The sequence below is a fragment of the Copidosoma floridanum genome, unplaced genomic scaffold, assembly GCF_036245765.1.
Source record: "Copidosoma floridanum isolate Cflo_tuat_1 unplaced genomic scaffold, Cflo_Japanese_pri ptg000009l, whole genome shotgun sequence".
Lineage (NCBI taxonomy): Eukaryota > Metazoa > Arthropoda > Insecta > Hymenoptera > Encyrtidae > Copidosoma > Copidosoma floridanum.
The window spans coordinates 5984554-6011631 of NW_028321886.1; the positions used below are offsets into that span (position 1 = coordinate 5984554).

General features: G+C 46.0%; 1 protein-coding gene across 1 annotated transcript; it reads right to left on the minus strand.

Annotated features, from left to right (window-relative positions):
* Positions 1-425: 425 nt before the first annotated feature.
* LOC106635998 (uncharacterized) lies at positions 426-26839 on the minus strand. Its single transcript, XM_089589560.1, has 16 exons — positions 26348-26839; positions 22287-22382; positions 17368-17569; positions 17125-17250; positions 12301-12354; positions 11032-11176; positions 9222-9355; positions 7234-7362; positions 6057-6238; positions 5701-5818; positions 5412-5606; positions 5048-5268; positions 3764-3977; positions 2062-2245; positions 1079-1181; positions 426-778 (listed from the first exon to the last, which is right to left on the minus strand). The coding sequence occupies exons 1-16, from the start codon at positions 26639-26641 to the stop codon at positions 647-649; spliced, it is 2529 nt and encodes an 842-aa protein (XP_089445686.1). The 5' UTR covers positions 26642-26839; the 3' UTR covers positions 426-646.
* Between the last annotated feature and the right edge of the window lie 239 nt (positions 26840-27078).

Below are 27078 nucleotides of genomic sequence, written 5' to 3' on the forward strand. Positions count from 1 at the left end.
GCGCGCGAGCGTCGAGAGAACAAAAACAACGACGACGACGACTGTGTATAGGTACAAGTCACAATAATCCCACGGCCGTCGTTGAACTTTTATTGAAAGGTGCTCCCTCCCTGACCGAGGGATTGATGATCGAAACGACGCCAACGCGGTTTTTTTTACCTTTGCGCTTTGAATTTGTGTTTTTCCTTTGCATCTACGAAAAACAAAAGGTGCAACAAAATGTGTCAAATGACAAACACACGGTTCTTTGTCATCCAAAATGCTATCGCGGGTCTACCGCTGCTGTTCTGTTTGATACTTCCCCCCCACAAAATTAAGACAACGCTGTTAATGACGCTCATGAACCTAAAACCTGTTTTTATTTATTATTTTTTTTTACATGTTAAAAAATTGGTGATTGCGACGAGAGCCAATAAAGAAAAAAAAAAAAAAAAAATCAGTCCGTACGATTAAATACTTGTCGGTGTAGGCGTAAAAAAGTGATCCCCGGATTTCCCAAATATAATTCAATAACGACCCCTCCTCGGTGTCAGCCGCGTACGAGAGCCATCCGGCAGTGCTGACAGCGCACACGAGCCAACGTCGGGCTGCAGACGCGGGACGAGTTCTCCCGGATCTGTGATAGGGCACGCTCGGCTTGTGCCGCCTACGTGTTGTGCTGGTCGAGGTGGTGAGTGGCGCCGTCGTGGACCGACTCGAAGCCACCTGTACCCTCGCTGCTCTCCGTGTATCTGACCTGGTAGGCCAGCAGGGTGCCCTTGTCCCACGCGTACAGCTCCTGAAAAATATCACAACCACGGGGAAACGAATTAAAAAAAAAAAGGGGGTGAATCTGCGGAAACAAAATATGTGGAAATACGGGGGGTTGGGGAGAAAAGATTATTACTGCCTTTACCGCTAAACAACCACTGAATCGAGCTAATGGAAGTTTAGAAAATTGGGGGTAGGATGCTGCCATACGCGTATAGATTCGGCCACGAATCGTATGTATATACAGGTAACACCTCGTGAAACAAGAGCAGTGCAGTTGATGGGGGCGCGGACAATCGAACGGGATAAACGTCGATCGGGATCTCACCTTTGTTCTGCTGTTGTATCTGAGCATCGTGACTTTTTGGTAAGCGTTCGTAAACGACAGGCTGACGTTCAGCTGCCTGCCGTGGAAGAGATCCATGGCCAAGCTGAAACGAGATGAAAAATCGTACGGTCATCCGCCGATGAACGAAGCGACCGTTCAATTTACCTCTATCGTGTTAACCGTATAATGTGTGTGGATATGGGTACGTGTCAAAAGAGAGAATAATTTTGCGATCGCTGTGCTATTTGGTTCAGGCTTTTTGTCTGGTTGAAAATACCTACAAGTACATTATCGTCAATAATTAAATAGCTGATTGATTTGTCAAGTTATGAAACGAGGGAGGGGGAGGAGGAAATTAAGAGCACAAAAATGCTGATTACTAAGTACACGTGACGTACGATCAATCGGATGCAAGGTAAACAAACAACAAACAACAAACAGTACAATATTATTTGAAAAATAAGTATAAGTTTCATGAACTCAAAAACACAAGTAATTGAAACTGCGTTAATTAATTAACAATGGGATTGGTATTAAAGTGATCGAAATACACCTGCAGCAGAAAAAAAAAATAAATTTATAATTAAAAAAGTGTATGAATACCATTGTATTCGATCAAAGTAATTGAAATAAATCATCAATCACAAAAGTAAGCATGGATATCGTTGCTTTGTTTTTTTTTTTTTTTTTTTTTAAATACATTGATAAAGATTGTGTTTTATCGGTTGTGGTATCAGGATGAAATATTTTAACAAATTCGATGATTTTAATTAAAAAAGCAGTTGAAAATATTTGAAATTCTTAAAATACCATCGCCCCTCCGAATGTATTATTCAAAGACGCAACAAGACGCAAGTACGGGTGAAAGAATGATGGCTTTGAACAATGCATCCTTGATGTGTGTTGTAAAGGTATTTGTATAATCGTGTGATGGTAAAATGTTTCAAGTATCATTTGCTCCGCAGTAAGTGCAAAAGGTATACCTGATGTTCATGGTTTTGTCGGTGATGCTGTGCACGGCGTAGAGAACGCCGCGGGCGACAAACATCTCGCCGTACTTGTGATGATCGACGGTTATGGTCCAGGCGTTCTGGAACTTCATGCGCTCGGTATCGACCTTCGTCACAACCGTCTCGTTCGACTCGCTACCGTAAATGGCCCATAAACCTGCAAAACAGGCACATTCGACGATCCGATCATACACCTCCTTTGCCATCTTTCACATGTCGTTGTATACCTATACTATACATTGCTCAGTCGTATAATATGCATAAAACTACGCGAAAAGTCGTTATCACGCACTTTTTTGTACACGTACAGCGAATGGTATCGTGTACGTGGGATACTACACGTGTACTAAAATTACTAGTTGAATAATTAGGAGGAAATTGTTTTTGAGAGTCGTAGAGATGAGTGGCGAGGATGTATTAATATTTTCAACTTACCATGTTACTAAAATTGTTATTTTCCGCAAATAAATATCAATTCCATTAGTATAGGTCCACGCCGAAAAAGCAGATAACAAGGTGAAAAAAGTAATTGGTGGAAAGTTAATAAAACGCGCGAGTTTAATTATCTACTCTTTGAATTAAAAAAAAAAAAAAGACCTCAATCGCTATTTCGTCCATCAACAAGCCTATACGTGACGTAGTTTTTCATTTTCCTCGATCGAACTCTTGGAGCGACTGAATGCGTTGCTGGCGCAAAAGCTTGTTAATTTTTCAGAGCAAAGCAGTTTTCACGGCAAATCCTCGCGATGAGCTTCGACGTGGATACACCCACCCACACGTGTATACGTATCCTTCCGTATGTGCTGCGGGCGTGTGAGCGCAAGTTTGTTATACGAGCCAACTTTGCCACGCAGTTTGCCTTTGGAGCGATTTGCGCCGTCCGGAGCCAAAAACTTCGGGGGCGCTCGGAACTTTGGAAATTCACTGCGTCTCGATGATGATAATAATCCAGTGTCCCCGACATCTGGATGTGCGATCAAAGGAGCTCGTACCTCGTACAACGTGAGCGAAGCGTGCTTTTCTTTTGTTACCTTGGAAAAAAAATTAATCCCCCGCGAATAGACAGACACGGCCATTATCGGTACCGGCATATAATATATATATATTGTGGATCACACACACGCCCATGTACACGCTGCGGGGAAAAAGCTTCCGGGGCACACGCGAGTCTACGCGCACAAGCGACCGTAAGGGTCCGGATGTACCCGGGCTTTAAGCTTATTCTTCGCGGGGGCTCTTTTCACTCTCTTCGAGTGCAATTTCCATTTGTTCCCGAACAAGAAGCTCCTTCGGTACATATACATGTATATAGTAAGCCGGCGAGGCTGACAATAGGATCGCTGTAAATATATACATATATATACCAAGAGCCGCGCGTGGTAATACCCTCGAGGACCTTATACGTACGGGCTGTATCCAGGGGTAGTCAGTGCAGCGGGAAATAATGACGATCGGCAATGGAAAATGAGTTTTCTCCATCCGCTGTCTATTATCAAAGAAAACGTAATACAACCGTACTGACTTGTATACACGATGAATTAATTACTCGAGCCTTTGGTCGGCTGTTGTCTGACCAAACGCGTATTCTTTCACTCGAGCATGTATATGTATAATATGCACTTATACAAATATCGGTTTTTTCGAGCATAAATTTTGTAACATACAATATACCCACCGTTCTCGTCCACGTCAAAGTCGACGTAGTTGAAATTGTGATTGGGCGTGTACAAGTAATTGCCCGTGTTGACGCGCAGCCCGGACAGGCTGGCCTCCATCCGCGGGTAACTGTAGATCGTGCCCTCGGGCTGGCCCAGGTCGACGCGTATGATGGTCGATCGGTTGTACGGGTTGTAGAAAAAGTAGCCCCCGTACACGAGGTGCCCGTTACCCTGCGAACAGTGCACATGTTGTATCCTGGAATCAAGGGGGGAGGCGTTGCAAGCTCTTCGCTCCCCCTCTCAGTCCCTGCTCTTTTGTCATCGTGCGGAGTCTCGATCGTCCTCTGCAGTTTGCGATGATTATATGCACGCGAGAATCGCTTGCAGCTGGATTTTTACGAGCGTGCGGCATCAACACCGGGGAGCTTGTTATTTTCAAACTTGCAGTATCAGCTTGGAATAAATAACGAAGCGCGTGCTCTCGGAGGAAAAGCTATTTTTTTTTATTTTCATTGTTTTTTTTTTTGCATCGGCACAGGGCAAATGAAAAGATACGCGCGTTATATGAATGAACAAAACGAAGCCCCGTGGCTTACGTGTAATATATACATCGTATCCAATTTGGAAAAAGCGAGGGGTCGCGGGTGAAACGTCTCGGGACCGCGTCGCGTATTTCATTGAAAGATCCGGCTCGACGGGGGAGTTCCTATACCATCGAGTGCACTACGCCTCGGCTAATTTGAATGCAATTTAATTAATTTCCGGTGGGAAAGAGAGAGATGGCGTTCAGTTCGATAGTAATTCAATCGGAAATATTTGAGCTCCCGCTCGTTCGATCGCCATTTGCTTTCGGCTCTCCTTCGGGGTCCCGATATGTACTGTATTGTATATATAGCGTATATTTCAAGGCTCGTAGTTGAGTTGTAGGAAAAGCATATAAAAACTCAGTCGGGGTGATATCGAGTTTCCGAGAGGTACGCGTGTAGTGTCGGTCGTTTTTAATTTTCCACCACGAAGTGAATGATCGCACGAAAGAAGAAGAAGAAGAAGAAGAAGAAGAAGGAAGTAGGTATCGTCGTAATTACAGTGGCGAATCCACGATGAGAGTCTGGCCTTTGTCGAGGGAAGCCCCGGATGTGACAGCACGATCGCGAGGAATCTTTCTCGGCCGCTTATTGAATATTCAAGAGGCGATAAATCCCCACTGGGCAGCCCATCAGGTGTAATTTAAACATGACCGAGGTAGGCGACGTGATATACGACTCGGGTCGAAGGAGCTCATAAGTTAAGTACTATTATACCTGGAAGGGATAGGGTAACTTGACGACGCGCAGGGTCCTCTTGCGCGCGTAGTCGTCGATGTCCGCGTACTCGTACACGTTGGCCGTGTCGTTGCTACGCGTCACCCACAACTTGCCCGCCGACGACTCGCTCCTCGGCATCGTGTCCTGCATCCAAATGCCGTAAGAGTCGTCCATCTGGCCCTTGAACACGGCTATGCCCACCGCGCCTATCACGCCGTCTGTAACCAATTTCAGGTATACAATCCCCCTTTGGCAAATGACCACCACAGAGTACGTAAAGATTGATAAAAAAAAAAAAAAGTAATGGATAAAAGAACATCGAGTTACCGGTGACGGTTGTAAGGATACCAAAATAACGTACCAGCCACCCGGGGAGGCATGCTCTCAAAGTCGCCGGTCATGGGCCTCGCCTCGACGCCGTTGAATCCACAATTGGCTCGCGGACAGCTGTTGCAGTGCAAGGGCGGAGGACATAGGTCCCGATAGTGAGGCCGGCCCGGTGGCAGCTTGCCAAAGACACTCGAGCCCTTCGACTCCGACGTCTTCTCGCTCGGATCTGAAAGTGAAGTACACGTACGAGGATGCACGTATTCGTTCCGAATTTTTCAAAAAAAAAAACAAAAAAACAAAAAAAACGTAGCATCCCTCACCCCTGAGCGCGATCACGCCCCTGGCGCTGTTCATGGTGTTTATAAAGTTCTTGGCCACGCAGTAGTACGACCCGTAGTCGGCCGAGCTGACCTTGTTGATTTTCAGTCTCATCCGGTACTGCAAACGTAAAAATCATTCGAACCCCCCTTGTGGTTATGAATAACAACCAACCGACACTGCATGGTTGGAATACATTAGCTCTACACGTATTCAGTTCGGGTAGCCAATGATTCAACGTGTGTAACCGTACCAGGTGGGAAAACACGGGCCGTTCGCTGCACGTACGCGATGGAGTGTTGTTCCCCGTCATCGCGTGCGAGAGCGCCCCCGTGCATATATATAGCTACGAGCTTACCTTCTCCCGTCCGCGCTCCTCCTCGTGGAAATGGTACTTGCTGAGCCTGTTTTCGAGGCGGCCGTCCCTGTTCTCCCAGTGCAGTTCCGGCCTGGGGTGTGCATCGACCTCGCACTCCAGGAGCGCCGTGCCGTGATGACGTGCTCGGACTACCGGAGATTTTATCCGTACCAGCGGCCCGACTGCGTGCCAAGTACACACAGGTGTGTGGGTGTTATTTATTATGCGTTAGGAAAAAAGAAAGTATGGAAATTCCATCATCGCCAACTAGGCTCTCTCTCTTTCTATCTAGATTACGAGGTGTACCATCGGCTGCGCGTGTACGTACGAAGGGGGTGGGGGCCAGTTTTAAGGCGCGTCTGACCAAATATTGACCGTTTCTACTTGATCTTTCATTCGGCGTGTTTTCTCACCGGCGTGACTGTCTCCGTTGATTCTTATGAATTGTGAGGGTTATTATACTTTGGATTACCGATCGACTTCGCTTTGTTCGATATATTAAAATGGGACTGCAACAAAAATGAAGAGATGAAACCATCTTCAACGCATTCGCGCAAAAATTTCATTGCTAATTACAACCCTCGAAAAGGAAAAGCTTAAAAAAAACACACGTGCGCGAAATCCAATGGGAGTCGAATCGTTTCAATGAACAACCAAACGACACGGATAATCCCTTTGAGCTCCCCGGTATTGTAAAATCATCGTAATACCGGTAACTCGATGAAATTTGAGCATATCCGGTACGTTAAATTTCGCGAGAGCGACGACGCGCGAAAAGCACACCCGTAAAAGCTCTACTTGGATCCACCCCACTCCGGCCACTGCACCAAAGCGCACACGAGGGTGTGGGTATAATATTCATAGAAACCGAACACGAGAGGACAGGCAGTAGTTATCGGCCTTCGAGTGCCAACGGAGACATCGAGCGACAAGGAAACGCTGACGGACACGTGCGGTCCCTCAGTACAGTGCGTGAAGTTTCCATCGGCGGCGTAAACGTCAGGGGCGCTTGTCAACCGTAATATCCTTTGGTCTCTCATCACCACCCTCGGCCGGAGTAAATGAATTTCGCGCTAATGAATGATGCATCGTTTTCGCTCCACTGCACGCTCGAGTGGGAAAATAAAATGAGCAACGGTACATGTTGTGTACGTAGGAAAAGGATGGATGAGCTTACACTTGACGCTGAGGTGAATCAACTTGCTGGAACTCGGAGGCACGCCGTTGTCCGCGGTGCACGTGTAGTTTCCCATATCGTCTCTGTGCACGGACGACAGGTTCAAGGAGTTTCCGTAAATCGCGGTAGCTGCGAACACACAAGACATTTCGTCCACATCCATCTGTGATTTTTTTTCACGCAGGTATTAATTTTGCTGGGAAAACGGAAATAAAGAAGAAAAAAAAAAAAAAAACGGCATGGAAAGGGCGTTCGGCAGCTCGGATAAAGTATCGTAGCGACACGAGAGGACGCGTGTACGTATACCGGTGGATCACCAGTCGTTAAAAATTGAACAGTGGCATCGCGCGGCTGTGAAAGAGGCCGTCGCTCGAGCCTCCACCGAGTTGCATGAATCATGACGCCGGGCTCGAATAATTCACTGGCATCCAAGTAAGCGCCTACCACCGATCGACATTGTTTTCGGCCTTCATTTTCCATTCCAATCGCCCATGTACCCACACCTCCTACACATACGATGCTCAACGGAGCAAGCAAAGCTCCCCTGACTGTTGTTCAACGGCACCGTTGAGAGAGAGATTTCAATGTTCTTTGTTCGGGCAATCGTATTAGCGGTCCGCGAGTGGATCAAGAACCCCTGCCCATCTCTCATGTAGTTTCGCGCGTAGCCCGTGACTCGGCTACTTCCTCCCTCGCGCTAATTGATGAAACGGCTATTTCTCCTGCCCTCGTGTAATTTCACCCACTGCTGTCGCCATCGCTCATCGTCCGCGCACCTGCTTACCCACTGCGATGACGGACGAGGATCGTATGGATTATTCGTGCCAGACGGTTTTCTTTTGCTTCGGGAAAAAAATACCATTTACTGTTTCGTGCGTCGATCGTCCGGACAGTGTTGCGGCTCTTTCGACGCGTCACCTCGGATGATACCAAAGATAGATAGACAGGGGGAATAAATAAAAAAAATCACGATGCGTAGCTTGAAGTAATAATTGTTTGGTTTATCCTTTCCCCTCTTTCTCGTGCACGGCGCGTAAACACGTCCAAAGTCTTCTCATTAACCCTTCCCCCCCTCATAAACGCGTTTCCTCGTGCGCACGCTACGCTGAACTCCGTTCCAGGTCCGTGCGCGGCGGTGATATTAAACGCCACGGTCTGGAAATTAAAGCCGCTCGGCACAGTTGAGAGTCAAGCCCGGCCTCTTTTGGCCCGTAGCCGCGCAGATATGTATAATATCCTCCCTCCCCATTGTCCCGGTGGTCCTCTCTGTGAGCGGCCCGTTGTTTCTACGATACAATGAATACCGGTCGTGCTGTATACTTTCGGTCTCTCGGCAAGAATACAAGAAGCATCACTTCGGGATCTCGCGTTTGGTGCCCCGATAGCCATTAGAGCGGTTAGTGGCCCAACCAGCGGACTCGCAAATTTTCTCTGGTTACATCGGAGAAGTCTTTTTACTCGCCCCGGAGTCGATTCCGGTTGCGCGCGGAAAAAATACGCGTGAATCGGTACGTTGCGCTGGAAAAAAATAAATAAATAAATAAATAAATGACAGCAGCTGTAGAGGTGTATGGGACGACAGAGGGCAAAGCACGTGGGCTCTGGGGCGCTTAAAAAATTCAGTGGAACCTGATTTTTTTTCGGAAGTGTAAAGAGAAAAAGAAAAAGGAGGGGGCAAGGAGGAAGTAGTCTGCCTGAGTATAAAGGGGTGGAGAAGGGTTAAAGAAAAAAGCAAAAAGGTGGCATAGAGGGCGAGGTAGGGGGTTGAGTAAACGTACGAGGGGGAAAAAAAGTCGGTCGCCGTTTAAGAAGAGAACGAGTAGGTGGAAAGAGGAAGAGCGCGCACGTCAATCGATACGTGAAAAAGGTAGAGAGTGAGAGAGGAAAAAGTGAGCGCATACATATATATATATATAACACGGTGCAATGTGTATGAAGTAACGGTGCATGAGTGCAGTATTATACGGCAAGTGTGGGTGCATGCTTACCGTGCCAGCTACCGGTGTGTATGGGCAGGCCGTCGAGCCTGTGCCACTGAACGACGGGGCTCGGTTTGCCCGACGCGAAGCACTCCAGCCGCAGGTTCAGGCCTTCCTCTGCCACCACATACTGGGTCTGCGAGCTGCCTGCGAACATTTGGACGCTTTGGTAGTGGGTATTGCGGCTCTTGCAGCTTTTTATCTTTGGATACTATTTTTATTCCCTTTAATTATTTATTGTTCGTGACTATGTGCTTGATTATTCTTGTTGCTGTTTTATGGTCTTTGTCGGAAGTTTCTAAGGAATCGAGTGTCGATGGGTGTCCGGAATTTTTTTTTTTTTTTTTTCAACGCCAATGGTAAAAAGTGTATTCTGTTGGTTTGTACTTTATGTGTCTGACCAAACGTGGATGTTACTACTGAAACGTTTTTTTACATTTGTCTTGATACTTTTTCAATTGTAGGGATCCCAAAAAATGGAATAATGTATTATGTGGTTTTTAAAAATAACTTCAGGGATATTTTAATCAAAACATTTAAAAAAACCGCCTTAAACATTTTTACCATCGATTACGGCGCAAATACGAATTTCAAAGTCAGAAATACTACCTCTCTACAGTATCATATCAAATAAACACTTCGAATAAAATTCTGAAATGGAATGAACAAAATTATCCAATGTGAAAGGCTAATAGCTTAAAAAAAAAAAGCATAGAAAAAAGGACGAGTTTCCGTGCAAAATCCTTCAGTATTGATGTTAGAATCACATAAAATCGTATAAATGGATAATTAATAACAACACCACTCGAATCAAATCACAATAACGCACATACACAACGGTTTTGATTTTCATCAAGGTGCGTCTGACCGTACGTTGATGTTTCTACTTCAGCTCAAAAGTCGTTTTTAATGTTGGTATTTTTCCAAGCGTTGAATGTTTTATCTGTATATTCGGAGTAATCGTCAACACCGAATATATTCAGAATCGAGGAGTCACTTTTACTCAAGAACTGTACCTCTAATTGGAAAAGTATAGGGTTGTTTGACAGTGCACAAAAATGCAAGACTTCTAATTATCCACCAAAAACGTCGTCGTCGACGGGGATCAAAGAGCCAAAGATGTAAAGTTTTTTTTAACGAGCTTTCGCGTTTGAGCTTGAAGAAATTGAAATGTACCTCCAAAGTTGAATTCCCGTCGTCACGCAGAGTAGAAAGTTTCAGTCGCTCAAGTAGGTACGTAGCCTTGAAACGGCAAATAGCGAGCTGAATTTGCCCGATTGATCAACGAACGCGATATTCTTCAAATGTTGTTCGTTGATTGGCATCCAACTGTATGAATTATCTCCCTAGCTGAGGATTATTACAAAGGGGCGTGTTTGTACCTACCATATACCAATGAATCGTGATAGCTTTAAGGATGGAAAACACATAAATTCCACCAAAGGTAAAAACTTTTGTATTTACCTTTTTAATGGAGCTCTGGGGGGTTTTAGCTAGTCAAAGCGATAACGCCCTGATGGATAAAACGTTTACTTTTGAAACTCGAAAACTCGATGCCTGGTGCAAAATTCCGATTTACGAAATTGCTTTCGGTCCCTCGAACGTGCAATACACACGGTTCAAAAACCCCAGATCGTCGATGTGAAAATCTCGTGCACCAATTGCCCATTACTCTGAGAGTATTTTTAACCGTCAACTTTATTCATAAAAATACGCATTCGTCAAGCTGAGTTAACCGACCATAAAAATGTCGACAGAAAAACAAAAATCAACTCTCACATATGTTTAAAGAATTTTAAAAAGCCAGAGCAACAATTACTTACCCACGATGGAGGGCGGCACTAGCAATTTGGTGGGGTCGATGAAACCAGTCCCGTCGTTAACCTTGAACGGAGTGTAAGCGACGATACTCGGCGCCCCGGGCTTGCCGTCCTGACCGGGTGGACCGCGCAGGCCCATTTGTCCTGCAACAGGCGTCAGCTCCAGTTTCTCCCTCTTTCCCTTTTACCCGTACTATGATTGTGTTTGCCGCTTAACGACCCCCCCCTCCCCGCCCATCGTGACTCTGGAGTGCCCATCTGGCGAGTCCTGCGTCGAACCGCAGACGCGGTTTCGTGCATCGAGCCGCCGCAGAGCTCAGTGAGTCTTTTCGACGAGTGCGATTTTTTTAAGGGTCAAACGATGCGCAATAATAATACATATCCATCTTAATTTCCAATGCCGAGCTTTTTACAATTTCGAGTAAAACATCAACCCCCACGAGCTCGCTTCCGTAGTGCAAAATGTATATGTTAAATTTACAGGCGTAAATAGGGTGCTGGAGCTGTTCATCTTTCTTTCTTTAAAATCATTTCCTACTAGAATTACTCGTTGCACCACATGAATTTGTGTAAGACCTACTCTCCTTTGCGACCGAAGATTCAAGTGGGAAATAAAAGGCTCGTAAAAAGTTGTTCGCCATTGGTATTATTGGAAAACTTTGCCCGGAGTCGAGTCCCCCGTCTAATTGAGATTAATTGGCCAGCGTCATGGACGATAATGGCGATAAATCACAATGCGCGAGAGTGAAAACTTTGAGCCACTTGTGAATTAATACCCCCACAACTCTGACAGTAATAGGGGGGAGGGGGGGATGGGGGAAAAAGTTCCATCGACTCGAGGGCAAAAAGATTTACGTGTCAGCGAAACGGCGCTCGATGTGGATTAAAATTAAGCTCGGGAAAAACTTTTCCTCCCGCGTAGAGTTTCACACGGCGCGAGAAAAAAAGCGAGCAAGAGGAGGTGAAGGGAACAAAAAAAATTAATTTCCTCCACAGTTGGGGGGCTACCAACAGTCGCGCGACCCGGTTGATCCAAAGAACCGGACTAACGAAGCAATCAGCTTATACCCCGCTGATTCAGCGTCACCCCCCCCGTTGCGTCTTCCGATGGTTTAATCAACCATACGCAGAGCCATTTCCCCGGGTTAATTGGCCCCGCCGTGACAGGTATACGACGATGCTCGAGCGAGCCGTCAAACTTACACCTACTCTAGCTCCCTCGAAGGCGATCGGTCCGACGTGTCAATGAAAAAACGTACCTGGAGTGCCTGGAGTACCCGGAGGTCCTGGAGGTCCTTGGGGACCCTGGTAGCCGTGCCTCCCTGGAATCAGAAAAGTCAGTCCTTAATGTGTCTGTTATGTCCCTCTCGTCTCGTCGTCGGTTTACCAATTGTGTCGAGAAGTGTCAGTGGGCAGTATATATATAAAAAAAAAAAAAAATACCCTAGTTGAAGCTCTGCAGCAGCATTAACACCCGAAAAACCGAGCGTCGTCGGACGCAAAAGAAAGTTTGTGACTCGCTGTGGTCTCAGTATTGTGCCTATGCAACCATTACAGGTACGTGGGTGTGTGAGAGCTCAAGCCACTTGAATTTGATTTCCCGACGCGAGCTTGCAGAAGTCATGAATTTTCACGCCGTCGAATCGTATGGCGATACTTGCAACGTATACACACCTTCCTCCTTTTTCCTTCTTCCGGAAATGAGGGTTCGGCGCACGTGACGCTAATGCGCTCGGCTTTGGCTCCCGGTTTACGCTGCTGCAGCTGTTGCAACCGCGTTGAAAATAATAATGATAATGATAATAAAAATAAACAAAAAACATTCGGACACCTGGTGCAACAGCATGAGCAACTTTTACCAGCTCGTACATGGCTTTCTCTCGTTTCTACACGTGGGGCATTGTTTGGTTTAAATCCTCCCAACCGCGAGCCAAACAAACAAACAAACTCATGGAATTAGTGACATAGTTGCGGAGCCCGCTGATTCGGTTTGCGTTAACGGCATATATTCCATAATTCCATCCATACCACACGCCTATACATTTTTGTCGTATACCCCCACGCTCGGGCGTCAACAGTCACGTTTACGGGCAAAATACAATTCTCTATGCTGTTTCGTTTAGTTGAAATCGCACATTAAATTATGTATCTACACAATTTCTCCCGATGGCAGGGGGTAAATACACAAGCGTTTGTGCAGCCACGAGGTGGAAATGGTTTATGTACACGCGTGTATACATGTACATTGCGTTTCGCGGGCAAAGTTCGAAAACCCAACTCGACCCTTACATCGTATAGTTACGATTACGACGACGAGGACGATAATAATAATAATAATAATGCACGGCACCTACGTACCAAGTATACACTTACATATCATGCACAGCTAACGGAAAATAAGTATACCTATGCACAAAGTTCACCAGCGTATATTATGTACGCGGCTTATCGAAAGTCACTCGTATGTATACGTATATACACTTTGATCCAACTAGAAGAATTTGCGTATAGTTGAACGAGGTGGTAGCAACAACAACAATAAAAACAACGATTTTGCTGTATACTTAATCCGTCTGGCGGCGTGACAGCGGCTAACGAGCACTACCTGTATATAAAAACTCTTTGTAGAGCGGAAAAAAAAAAAAAAAAAAAAAAAAGGAATTCGTCATCGTCGTTACGGCGCGTCCGTTGTTGTTTCGAAAAACACTGGGCCATACAACGTAATAATATGATGTGGGAGCTGAGCCGAGCTTTCCACGACGCGCTGGTGAGTTGAAACGGGAACTTGAGTTTGCACGGATGAACCCGAACAATAAGGAGGAATGATGCTCGATATCTGAGCACTTGCCAATGGCTCGATCTGATGAATCGCGTTTCATCGAACGAAACAATGATTAAATGAAAAAAAAAAAAAAGCTATCCAAGCAGGCGCGGTTTTTAGTAAGGTACAAAAAGGCCAGGCCGCAGGGGAAATCTATCGCTTCTCGTAAAATACGGTGAAAAGTGCTTGTATGACGAGATGAAGAAAAGATCGGATGTGCTTCTCGAGAGGTTAAAAAAAAAAAAAGTAATAATAGGAGTCAGGAGTGATGCGCAACTGATGAATTGGCGAATTTTGAAAAATCCAAAGGCGACATAACTCGCGAAACGTGTTCGTGTGTATGACGATACAAAAAGTCGTTGCAGTTGCCGAAAGAGCTCGAGAAAATTCCGGCCAAGTGACGCGCTGGGAACGCGGATACATGAAAGCTCCGAGTGTACGCGAGCAATGTCATCTCTGCGCCTTGCTTTCACTCGCTTTTTTTCCGGCCTCGTAACTGCGGATGATCGCTTTGCGCGCGACTGTATACTGGATGAGTTTTTACTGTACGCATAGTCGGGGCAAAAAAAAAAAAAAAAAACAGCGTTTGACATCCTTTTTTTTTTTTTTTTGTTTCTAGGTAGTTTCAACTTTGATTTTTCATAAAAACACAGTACAGAAGGAGTTGCTAAACCTTTTAAGAAAAATAAAATCGATGTTTGATGAACCATTTAGCCAAACCTATTGAACTGCAGACAGTAAAAAAGCCTTACATCAATGCGATCACAATTCGTTTGAGTAATTTAACCCACAGGTGCAAGCGTTAAACGCGTACTACTTGAATTTACACTGTTACTACAGCCTAGTCAAAGGATATAGTTGATTAACGGAAGCCCACGGCTTTCAGAGTCAACGATTGTGCTTGCTTGTACAAACAAGGATACCTTTGTGCTGGCTAACGTACCTCGTGCGATGACAAAGCCCTACGCGAGGCACAAGAGTATACGTATAGTACAGTACAACTGAAGCCCACTCGTATCTGACGTCACTCTTGGAAGGAGCAAACAATTTAGTGCACCTCCAGTCTTTCATTGCAAAAGTTTACGCTCCTCGGATCGAATGAGATGGACCAACTAAGTGGCAGGAACAATGATCACGAGTACGAGACCGAGTGAAGGATCTTTTGATATACGTATATTATATATGCAGCCGTTTCCAAAGCTCCGTTAATATACGGCTAAGCCGATCCGATAGATTCTCATTTCGACTTGTCAGAGCTATTCAGTAAAATTTATGTGTTTTCCCTGTGTACTCTTTTGCAAAATTTATACACCGCCACATTCGGGTATACCAGCTACTCTCCGGTCCATATACCTGCAAAGTGCACCAAAAAGCTCTCGTAGCCAAAGTTTGTGCATTACACGTCCATCAATCCGGTGCAGGCATCGGACCGATGTGTACGTACACACGTAATGTATGGGATCTGTCGGGCGCGAAAATTTCCTAAAAATACCAGCAGCGGTCGGTATAGCAAACCGATGCACACCGTGAGCTCGTACATTATATATTGTCCCGGCGTGTATAGGTAATGGCACCTATATGTGTATCGATCGCGACGTTCCGCTGTACCGTTGTCGTGCACCTACGCTTATTATTAGCAAAAAAATTTTTACAACTCGCCCTCGTGTAGTGCCGGTCGCTATCCGACGATTTATTTTCCACGTGTCTGCTCGAGAGCTCCCAAAAGTGTAAAAATCACACGGTCTCTTGTCACCGAGCGCCGCGGCTTGGGTTCGTCTCGTTGGTTCGAAACGAGGTCATCGGAGGCAAAAACACCTTTGAAAAAATACGACGCTCGCCCCCGCACAGCTTCGCGGGCCAAGTACAAATTATAAATGCATTATTGTCTCACCGACGAACTTCCACAGGGCGATAATCTCGATCACGCGGTGCTTCTAGCTCCCATAAAAAACAGTCCCGGCCCAACGGGGGTTTTCGCTCGCGAGTGTAAAAACTCGACTGTTTTGCATAATGAAGTCGGGGGGGCGCAAAGGGGGTTACGATCGCGATGATTAAAATTAGAATTTCAAATGACGCGCTATATACACTCCCTTTTTTTTCCTTTCTTTTTTTAATGGACAGAGAGCGGGGAAGCGGCGAAAGTTCGGCGACAAAGAGGAGTCGGTGGCAGAGCTCTCTGACGCGGGGAGACCGCGGCTCGTCGGTTATGCGCTTTTCTTTCCACTCGCGCTGCCAAAGAGGAGTTTCACCACCTTCGTTTGGCACGTGCGTTCAACACCTACCGTCCGACGTGGGCCGGTTGTGCCACGTTTCCACGAACCCACGTGGCTGGGAGATACCGTGCAACGTCTAGGGTTGGATATACAAATTCGACGAGGAGGGGGAAGGGGCAGAAAAGTGCCCACTGCGTATACGCGGGTAATTTTCCACCCCCTGACTCTCCGTTGTTGCGGGTCTTTTTTTTTCATCTTCTTTGGCTCTGGTTTTTTTTATCGCTCCCGCACCGCCCGTAAAGGAGGTTAACCAATCAAGCCCAGCAACTACCACCCGCGCGCTTCACCACCTTTGTTTACCCCCACCCCCTCTATCACGCGGCATCCGTAGCTACAATGTGGCTGTAGGGTCCAGACGGGAGGGGGAAGTGTTTATCACGCAAAGAGATTAGAGCGATTATTCGCGATCGAGCGAAGCCCGAGGGTAAGACGACCACCCAGGGAAATTTAATTTTTTTTTTTTTTTTTTTTTTTTCTACCCTCAGCTCTATAGTCATTTAGCGGCACAAGGAACCAGTATTCACAGAGCCACGGTTTAACGGCTCCATCTTGGATTTTTCATCGCGTTTCACGGTTCAAGCGAGACGGAGGGTTTTTCCTTCTTTTCTTTTTTTTTTTTTTTTGACGAATGGTAACCGAGATAGCGGCTCGGGCATCTTACGCGCACACTAAAAGCTTAGTTGCAACGATTTGCAAAAACACGGAAGAAATTCCGGCGTATACGATGTATCGCACCAAGTGCAAACACCAGGTTACGGGCAACGAAAACAGAACAAAGCACAAAAAAAAAAAAAAAAAAAAAAAAAAAACTGAAAAGAATGTTCCTGCACGCGCGGACGAGTACGAAAGGAGCAAAGCAAAAAATTGCGCTTTCGAGCTGCCTCTCGTTTACAGCTGGGAAAACAAACGTGTACAAAGAGCAGACGAGCGCCAGACCCAAAGACTCGGCGCTGTAGTGTTTGGTAGTAATGGGGGGGGGGATACATGCTTGTACGTACCGTCGGTGCCGTTGCGCCCGGGAGTTCCCGGAGTGCCGTGCAGGCCGGGCAGACCGTCCTTTCCAGGCATGCCGTCGTTACCACTGCGCCCGGGGAGTCCGTCTAAGCCAGGCTCGCCGGGAATACCTGCACAGACGCGAGATCATAGTCATACATGTAGGCCCAAAGTTCGGTCAGGCTGTTGTATCCGCGGCTATATGGTAAATATGGGGGAGAACATATATGGTGCGAGGAAGTACTTACCGTCGATGCCGTCGAGTCCGGGCTCCCCGCGAGGACCTTCCGGACCCGGGGGTCCCCTTGGCCCGGGCAAACCGGGAGTTCCCTGGATCCCGGGCAGGCCTTGGTCGCCCTTTTGTCCAGGTGTCCCGATTCCCGGCAGCCCCCGCTGCCCCGGCGGACAGTACTCGCTGGACTTGCGGCAGAAGGTCTCGATCGCGTCGTACTGTCCCAGAAAAGTTCAAAAGTAACAACAAAGCAGTGGTTAATTCCGTTACCCCGCGACCCGGCACTCTTACTCCTCTCGAGTTTGCGTTATTGTTCGCAAGCCCCGTCTGTTACATCGACTTAAATGTATATATGACGTATACATATCTCCAACCCCCCTGGCTTCTCACGCGAGTCGGCTCGCCGAAAGCTTTTCCGTTGACTCGAGTTCGGAAAGTTGGCAGTCGCACCGGTGACTCCTTTGCATTTCTTCGAGGCAACTCTACTCGCCGAGAACTTTGGATGTATAAAGCATAGATATATAGGTCGTCGACCCCCGCGTGTCCAATTACGTAGGTGTGTAAATATTGACTGGTGGCTCGGCGATTCCGAGCTTTCGATGAGAGCCTGGTAAGTGCTGTACCTACACCCGTTGGCTGTTTTTTAACGTTATGTTTCTCGGTCCCAACGTGACCGTCGCATATTGTTCACCTCCTGATACATTATATGTACTGTAACCGCGTGTGGTTCATCGCGATACGTTAAAGCGACGAGATTTGGTTCCGTACATGCCCACACATAGCTCGGGTAATCTCGTGGCTTTCCAGCCGAGAGAGCAGCCCAAGGGAGATGGCCGGGTGTTTGCGCACATCCCTCGCATTGGTGGGCTTTTGGATGTGTGTATTGTGTGGGACGAAAGGGAAAAGAGAGAGAAGGGAGACAAGTTCCAATGGACGAGAGCGATACCACAGCAGATATGTGTGTGTGTGTGTAAGGTGCCTTATCCGATTTCATTAGAGCTGGCAAGAGGTTACGAGCAGACGTGTGTATGCGCGTTAGGTGGTGGCAAGAGCAGCTTATATGGCTCTTGAAAAGCACATGTATAGCCTTTTTGGGTGAAATGAACTGGGGTGAAAAGGGCTGGTACAACGAGTCCGACTTTTCGATCGAGCTTTAAATTGAGAAAGAAAAGTGCTGGTTGTTTGACTCTACGAGTACACAGCTCTGCGGAGAACACACACTTATGTTGGGCCCCACCGAGTGTCGAGATGATAATAAACAATAGGTGTATATTCTCATTATAACTCATTATAACCATCCATCAACCGAACGCAAACAACTATGAGAGCTAATACCGCAAACGCAAAGATCATGGCAGGAGTATAATATAATAATGTATTGTGTATACCCACGTTCCTCCCTCCTTAAGGATTTTCTCTGAGGTAGCTGGTAAACACACGCGCGCAAGCACATCCCATCGAGAGAGTTGAGCATAGAGATATACAAGAATAGAGAGCGCTAGACCTCCACAATCCTGTACCAAGCCGTGCAGTCCCACGGTGCGAGAGAGACCGGTGCAAAAATACCCTTGCGTGTCTCTATCTATAACTGTGACTATAACCAGTGATTGAAAAGAGACACACAGAGAATCTTTGCACTGGTCTCTCTTGCACCAATGGCAACATCGACGGACAGGGTTTTGCCGGTTTAGCGCTCTCTATTCAAATAGCTAGCTTTTAGTCTTTCTCTACCTTCGACGCATGAGCATTGGGGTATGTAAACTCTATTTCTCCCCCTCCTTTCCATTATTACTGTTATCCTCCGTTGAATTCAACCCCCTCTCCCCTGTATATATATATATTATGCGGAAAATCCCGATCGTACGAAAATAAAAGGTACAAAATGCGCGAACGTGTATAATCCAAAATGACGTAACTACCCTTGAGTTCACTCCTTCTCTCTCTGTATCCGATCTCTCGGGCCATCTCTGCATGTACAGCTCGAAACGGTTTTGCCGTGGACACGGAGAGCTTTTCCCTCGATGATCTTCCCTCTCGAGGAGTCCATTGTCCTCGTGAATTTCAATTGAATTGAAATCGAGTGAAAACACGACTCCGACCGCATCGCCATTGTGCGACAATCGTACCCCCTCGGACATTATCTTTTAAACGATGACTCGATGTACCGAAAAATATGGAAAATGAGCAAAGCCAAATGTTAATGTGATTTGTCACGCACTGCTGAAAAACAAATGGCGTAAAACTGGTGTCTCGAGCAATAAGGGGCGTACAATATCTCAGGTCATTAATCGCTAGCGTCAATTACAGCTGGTGTGGTTGCGTCGGCCAACCATCGGAGTTGGTTCCTCTCCGAGAGTTGCTTGATTAGAACTGTTGGAGCCCGGGATGAGCTACAAGACCCAAAGTTGGAGAGATATTGCCAAGAAGGAGGAGGTGGTTCGCAAAGTCGATCGGACAGTCTGATTGACGCGCCGGATTGAGACGAAGCGACGGTACTTTTACTTCATCCCCGTGTGTGTACGGAAGCGTTACTCCGTTAAAATATCTACATCCTCTTTCAAACTGAAGTACTTTCAAAGTTGTGTGTTACAATTATACATGCCTAAGAGTATATTATACATCACACGGTAAAGATATTTCGTTTTGAAATTGGTAAAAAGTTTTTGCATCGCGAGTAGAGAAACCTGTTTTTTTTTTTTTTTTTTTTTTTTTTTGTTTTTAATAATAATAAATATTGAATTTCTACCTCGAGTGATTTGATGCTAACGGATCGTAGAGTGGTAATAGAAAAATCATTTTTGTAGGACTTCCAAAGTAAAAAAAAACAAACAAACAAACGAAATTGCAATCAAATACAATACCGTGTACGAAGATTTAATGAAAAACCAGAAATCCGACGCATGACCTGTATATATCGCATGTAGTATAAATATTTTAACTTGATCGAGTTTTAAGAAGCAAACGTTTATTATTGAAATCTGCATGACTTAATGTCACATTCGGTGAGTGGCACATCGACTCCCCGACGAGGGAGTCCTGCCGATCTCATCCGATCGGATCGACCTGCAGCGGCGCGCGAGGTAATGGAAAAAGTTGGCAGAGCTCCCTCCTTCCCGTCTCACTCGGCATTACCGAGATATGCATATACTCCGAGACCGCGTTCTTGCTGCTTCCGCGATACGTGTAGCCATCCCTCCCCGACAGCGAACATTTCTACGAGCTCAGCGTGTGCATCAATCAATACACACACACGTCTTACGCGTCATTCCTGACATTGTAGTTCAGCTTGCCCCTTAATTCGTGACTTTTTTTGTCAATGTAAAAAAAAAAAAAAAAAAAGAAAGAAAGAAAGAAACGGGGTACTCGCGAGCAGTGTGCGATGCGCACCGCCCGTACACACAGATAACGTTGGTAGACTTGACGTGAAATAAATATTCTCGGCTTGACGTAGCTGCGTCGATATTCTGCATGAGGGGGAGAGCGGAATTTGAATTTCCGATGTCAGAAGTGGTATACACCCCGGCCCCCGTGCATCCGGAGCCCCGAGGTGGTCGATAACCCCATTAAAACGGACACGAGGCAGTGTCAGAGGCTCAATGGGGCAGGACTTTCGGCGTATAAATCACAAAGGCGGGGGCCCATCTTTCGATCGGACACTGCCAAAGGGATGGAAAATAATAAGCGGGGGTCCGATCTAGTCCTTCCATCCACACGCGATCGAGCTCGAGGTTCACGATCACGTCAATGAGTCGTTGCCGTAAGTTTTGATCCGAACATGTCGAACGTAAAAATGTAGTGGTTGCGTGTGGCGGCCAAACCTGAACTCGAACGCGTTCGTGGAAAGACCAAATTTGGCGATTTGGAGAATCAAGAGCTGGCGTGAGTCTCGTTGCAGGTATACACGACGCGGCACGTGATGGGATCGAGATCTCAGTAAAACCAGAATGTTCCATTATTGTACTCACTCCACTGCCTTTGTTGTAATTGAACTTGGAATTTTCGGTCAAAAAGGAACGGAAAAGCTCTTGAAAGGAGTTTTAATTAGATCTGTGGTGGTGGTGGTAAAACGAGAAATATGGATGTTGGGCCGGAAGGTTTGTTTGAGCGGGCTCTTGTCAAAACAAACGCTGATGAATGACCGTTAACCGTCCCTCGATCCAAACTTCAATCACCCTGTAACTTTCGATCCGATCAATGTTTTCAACCCCATCCACCAGAGTCGTCGAATTTGTTTCGAACTGATGCTCCAACTTTACTCAAAGCTGAGCTGCAAAAATCGGAGTTTTTCTTTTTTTTGTTGCACCATGTATGCAATTACGTGCAGAGATGCATGCAACCACAGCGTCAAACCGAGAGATTCGATTACCCGCTGTGCAAACACGGGCTTGATGAGATAAAACTGTCCATTCACTCGCCTATACGGAATTCGTTTTCCCTCGGTGCCTTGTGTTACCACAAGGACAACCGATGCGAGGGAAAGTCTAGTCCTCTCTTTCCGTATACAATCATCGCCATTTACCAAAAATCGTTCGCTAGAAGTGAAAACTAATGATGCGCGCAAGAGCAACTACAAAAATTCTCTACCTGCATACCGATCACCCAGCTAGGAATACTTCTTTTCTTTTCTTCGCTTCTGCCTTTTTTTTTTTTTTTTTTTTTTTTTTTTTTTTTTTTTTTTTTTTTGTAGAACCACCAAAAACGAAATTTCGGTCGCGTAATCAAAAGAACTGAACCTACACACTCATCGAGAAAAGCTCTTCCCATCCTTGGTGTTCGCAGCGACCTGTCAAACGCTTTTCATTTAAATAATATACAGAGGATCCCCGAGTGATTGTATTGTACGCTGTTTGAGCGTGAATGCATGAATCGCGGCGTAAATACACGCGATCAAGCACCTGCAAAGCGGAAAATATAGTAATGAAGTGTAGGGCTTACCGGTATCCGAGTATCGGCCGACAGCCAGACCCACTCGTCACCCTTGAGCGAAGCCGTCTTGGTACCCTTCGAGCTGCCATCCTTGTCGTCGCGGGCCTGTAATGAATAGATGATTATGCAAATACGATGCTTCAATGCGCATATATGTATATATACACCCGACAGCAACCACCACACAAGCAGCACGTGCAACATGTACATAGTATACACGATTCAATTGGGGTTGGCTCACATCGTCGCCCCTTCCATATTCATCGGGGCCACACGCATTTATAATTAATTTAATAAAACGTACGCGCGCGCGTGCCCCTCGTGCCTATATATATACATATACCTATACTATTTTGCCACGCCACCCGCGATCGGTAATGCGCTGAATAATTCCCCGACGGGGCAAAGTTCGGCAAAGTTCGAGCCGTCGTTGGCTTACGCTCGTTAATATTATATCGATTTTAGTAGTCGCCAAGAGAGTCGTCGAGGGTGAAAAATGGTGCTGCTCCGTGGAAAAGTTTTTTTTAACGAGCCGATCGTGCATACGTCGCCGTAGGTGAGCTAGAAAGCCCGTGGCTTGGAAGTTTCTCGTGCCACCTTGGCGATCTTTTGCTTGGAAATGTGTTGCGTTATTCGACAGGCATTTGCTTGCTTGTCGAGTGATTTTACAATAGACCAATGATGCAAGGTTTTTGAGGTAATGGTAAAGAAAAATGTTACTACGAGGCACATCACCTATGCCTTGGGATTGATGAAAAATCACCGCAAACTTTTTTTTTTTTTTTTTTTTTTTTATTACGATGGAAAAACTTACACGCGGAGGCTCAAAAAGGATCGCTCTTTCGGTACTCGATTCGCCTATTCGAGATTAGCATGTTCTTGAAAGTGTATACATGTGTGTTCCATAAGCCCTACGCCTCGAGTTTATTTTCGTGAAATCGCTCATACGGTAGACGCCTTTCATGTAGATTGCCTTTCCACTTCTAATCCCATCAACCGGGCACGTGTGGTATACTCGTAGGAAGCTCCCGCGGGAATTCAATTACATTAGCAAGTCGGGGTTTCAAAGTTTGCGAAAAACTCGTGGAACGCGCTTTTCTTTCGCATTGAGAAGTTCAAACAATCGAGGCCTACCGCCTTGCCCCCCTACAACTTTTTTCCACGGACTTGTCGATGCACAAAATCATGTACGTTGTAAAATCAATTTGGTAAAATTTCGACTCTTTCGCGTCTCAACTTCGAAGAATTTGAGTATATTATACTCGAAACAATGGGTTATTGATAACTGATGCTATGCTTCGACCCCCTCCCTCGCAACCTCCCGTCCCGTTAATTGGCCGCATAAGGAGTCTACCACCAGCCGAACGGAAATTACGGGTAACACGAGAAACTCCTGAGAATACTTGGCACAATATATACACACCTATATCCACGTCACAGCCGAGAAGCTTTCAAGACTGTCTGCGCAGATACTCGGCAGGAAAAAAAAAAAGAACAGTACGAAGCCCAATTACCGGCTGTTACAACAACGAGCTCGCTCTCTACTCCGCATAACAGGTCCCTGAACCTCCCCTTGCTCGTGTGTACACGCACACGAGCTCTGCAGGGAGCAGTGCCGAGATTCCATTAGCCACTCAGGGGCGTTTCAACGTGCAAACGATCCTTGGTTTTTTTTTTCTCCTCCTTTCAAGGGAATCCTCTTAACTTCTCGTTTCGAGGAGCTCTCCGCGAACCGCAGAACGAACGGCACGGGCGACGTAGGATACGAGGTGGTAGGGAACATTACATTACATCGGCTATATACGTGATGGGCTTTTTTTTTTTCTTCTTCTCCTTTTGAATGTCGAAACGATAAGTTGACGAAGGAATTGTCGGGGCATGGGATTCCTCGTCGAATTGAAAAATGTAACGAATGTGTGATTTGGAGAAAAAAGTCCAAGTAGAAACAGAAGAGTTGGGTAATACGGGAGCCATGGACGAAATGGACTAAATTGCGGGGACTTGATTTCATTTGTCCTTTGGTAATCCTGAAATTTTCAACTACACGATATTTACAAGCTTACACCGATTGCAACTTCATTTACGACCCGCGAACAACAAAATCCACCAGTACAAAAGGTTACATCGGTAGAATAACGTTTTTCTCTTTTTGTATTTTGTAGGATCTCACGAATGAGCATGTTGTTATTGAAACGAGCAAAGTTTATTGGATCCTGAAACGCATAAAATCGATAATTAATTGAGCTCGTTAATTAAAACACGCTACACTCACTGTAGGTCGACGCTCGCATCGTTTTTAATCAACTGTGCCCTTCGAAACCTTTGATCACTCCCAAACCGATAACTGCTGTGCGTGTACTAAAGTCCCATTTGATTATCATCGGGAGATAGGTCGTGCGAGCTGTATGTGATTTCAACTTTATTCATCGAGCATAATTGACAAAAAAAAAAAAAAAAAAAAAAAAGTAATACTAATAATAATTCCAGTAGGTACTCGATAAGAGCTCTAAATACCTCATGGAAATCCTATCTGCGGGAACTGATTGGGGGTAAAAAAAAAGGTCTCGACGGTAATTTGCGTAGCTTTGATATGCAAGCAAAAGTGTTCAAAAGCCGCAACTTCAAAGGACGGAATAAACAATCATCAATGTAAATAAACCGTTTCGCGGTAGTCATATACAATTTCCCATGGTTCGTCGTCCTCCGCGAAAAGATGTCGAGCGAGCCGAGAAATTAAAAATCAAGCCTTCCAGGTATATTATACGCGTGGAATAAAACGAGGTCAAACAACTCGGTCGTCTCGCACGCAAGGGGGCAACGATCCTCGCTCGGTCGGCGAACGCATATATGAAAAAAAAAAAAAAAAAAAATCCGCAGTACGTCACATCAGCCCACCCCCGCGGTCAAATTAATTTCGCGATAAGACTCGCGGGAATTAATACCCAACGCACCCCAGCACCCTCGTGCACACAATGTACGGCCCAAAGTTTGCGCCCATACGTATAATATACTTACGTGAACGCGCGTTTTTTATCCCCTGACCCCCCCCCCACGACATGACGCCGCGTGAATCTCAGCTCTGGGGGTAAGGGTAGTAATCCACCCTCCCTTCCTCCCTTTAATTTCTTGCGCGACATCGCGATAAATTTAAAGCCACTCTGGCACTTTCTCCTCTTCTCCACGCATATATATATGGGGCGAGCAACAGCAACAGTAGCACCAGGAGGGGGTCACCTCGCCAAATATTTAAGCTGTCCCAGTGGAGCGTCGACGGAGAGAGCGAGGAGGGTGGGGAGGAACGAGGTGGGAAGGCTCATCTGATTTACGCGCCGTGGGAATTGCCAGCCGGTGTCGGATTAAGCTGGTCGTAGGGAGCGAGTGACACAGCCCAACGGGGGAAAGTTGCGTTGGTTTTTTTTTTTTTTGTTGTTTTTGTTTCACGAGAACGCGCCCTTTGAGATGTTAATTGGGAGAAAAAGCGCAAACTCCCGGATGCAAAATTCGTAACCCTCGACGCGCTTATTGTTATTTTAATCACCTGCCCCGTGATTTCATGGAAATTTCAATGCAAAACGAGAAATCGCGCCCTGCAGCAACGCAGACGGGTCTTGGCTGCGATAATTGATCGTCATATTCATTTTGCTCGTCAGTCGAGAGTACGCGAACAACATCGCATAATGTTTTTACCCTCTGCCTATAGTTTTATCCCGGGCTTTCGTAACCAGCACCATAATTGTGTATTGTTTCAATTCCACCGGCGCTATATGCTCGTCTCGAAGCCTCGAGAAAAAGTTTGAACGAAACAAGCTCGACTGTACAACTCTCGCCCCTACATTCTGCGCTTACATTATAAAGTAAAGTATAAACATAATTAAACAACTAGTACTTGGTTTATAATTTTTTTTGTTTTTTGTTTGTTTCATCCAATTAATCACCGCTTGTACAACGAACAGAAGTAATGAACGTCGATGCCGATCCTTCGTTAAAAACAAGGCTTGGCGTTGTGTTCAATTTTCGCTTGTGGGGAGGTGTACAAATCAAAAAGTGTAAAAAAAGCAAGATCCACTCACCCTAAAGACCTCGGAGACGGCGTTGTCCTCCGTAGCGGGCATGGCACTGCTGCGCCTGATCCGGCCGACCGGACGCTGAGCTACACTACTGTCGCAGTCGTGGCGCTTGACCCGGCGCTCGACAGTAGCACTAGCGTCCCACGGCGCTCGCACCTCGAGCTCGAGCCCTCGTAGCTGACCGTACAGGTAAACGAAGCTCAACAACTGGCCGAGGAATTGAGCCAACAGCAGACAGTAGACGAGCCTCGTCGCCGAGCTGCCCCTCGGCTGCAACTTCTCGCCACCCGTATCCATCGTTTCTCCGTTATTCCCTTCGATTGCCTGTACAATTATTGCCTCTTGCAGCGCACCCAGCTGCCTTTATAATAATGCGTATCCTAATGGGTCCTGGTGACCTTTTTTTTCCTGTCCCCTCCTTCGTCCTCCTCCTCCTCCGCCTCCGTCTTCTCGTCGGTGATGCTTGTGCGCCGTCGCATTATTTCACTTGTCCATCGTGCTGTATAATATTCGTTGAATAATCATGTTAGCGTGAATATTACATTCATGAGGATTATTACAGGTGGGAGTTTACAAAAGTGTTGTATCGCGGGTAAGGGGCTTTGTACACACATTATCACACGAATCGGATAAAATCAACACGATGATTTACTGGGAGTGAAGCGTGTGTTAAAAAAAAAAAAAAAAAAAACTCAAGAGAGCATCAACGAAAGAGCGTATTTACTCCGACTAAC

Coding starts and splice junctions, on each gene's coding strand:
- LOC106635998 (XM_089589560.1), bottom strand. CDS start 26,641: ATGGATACGGGTGGCGAGAAGTTGCAGCCGAGGGGCAGCTCGGCGACG. Junction 22,383..26,347: donor CCGTCTCCGAGGTCTTTAGG/GTGAGTGGATCT, acceptor TATTCATTACAG/GCCCGCGACGACAAGGATGG. Junction 5,819..6,056: donor AGGAGCGCGGACGGGAGAAG/GTAAGCTCGTAG, acceptor TTACGTTTGCAG/TACCGGATGAGACTGAAAAT.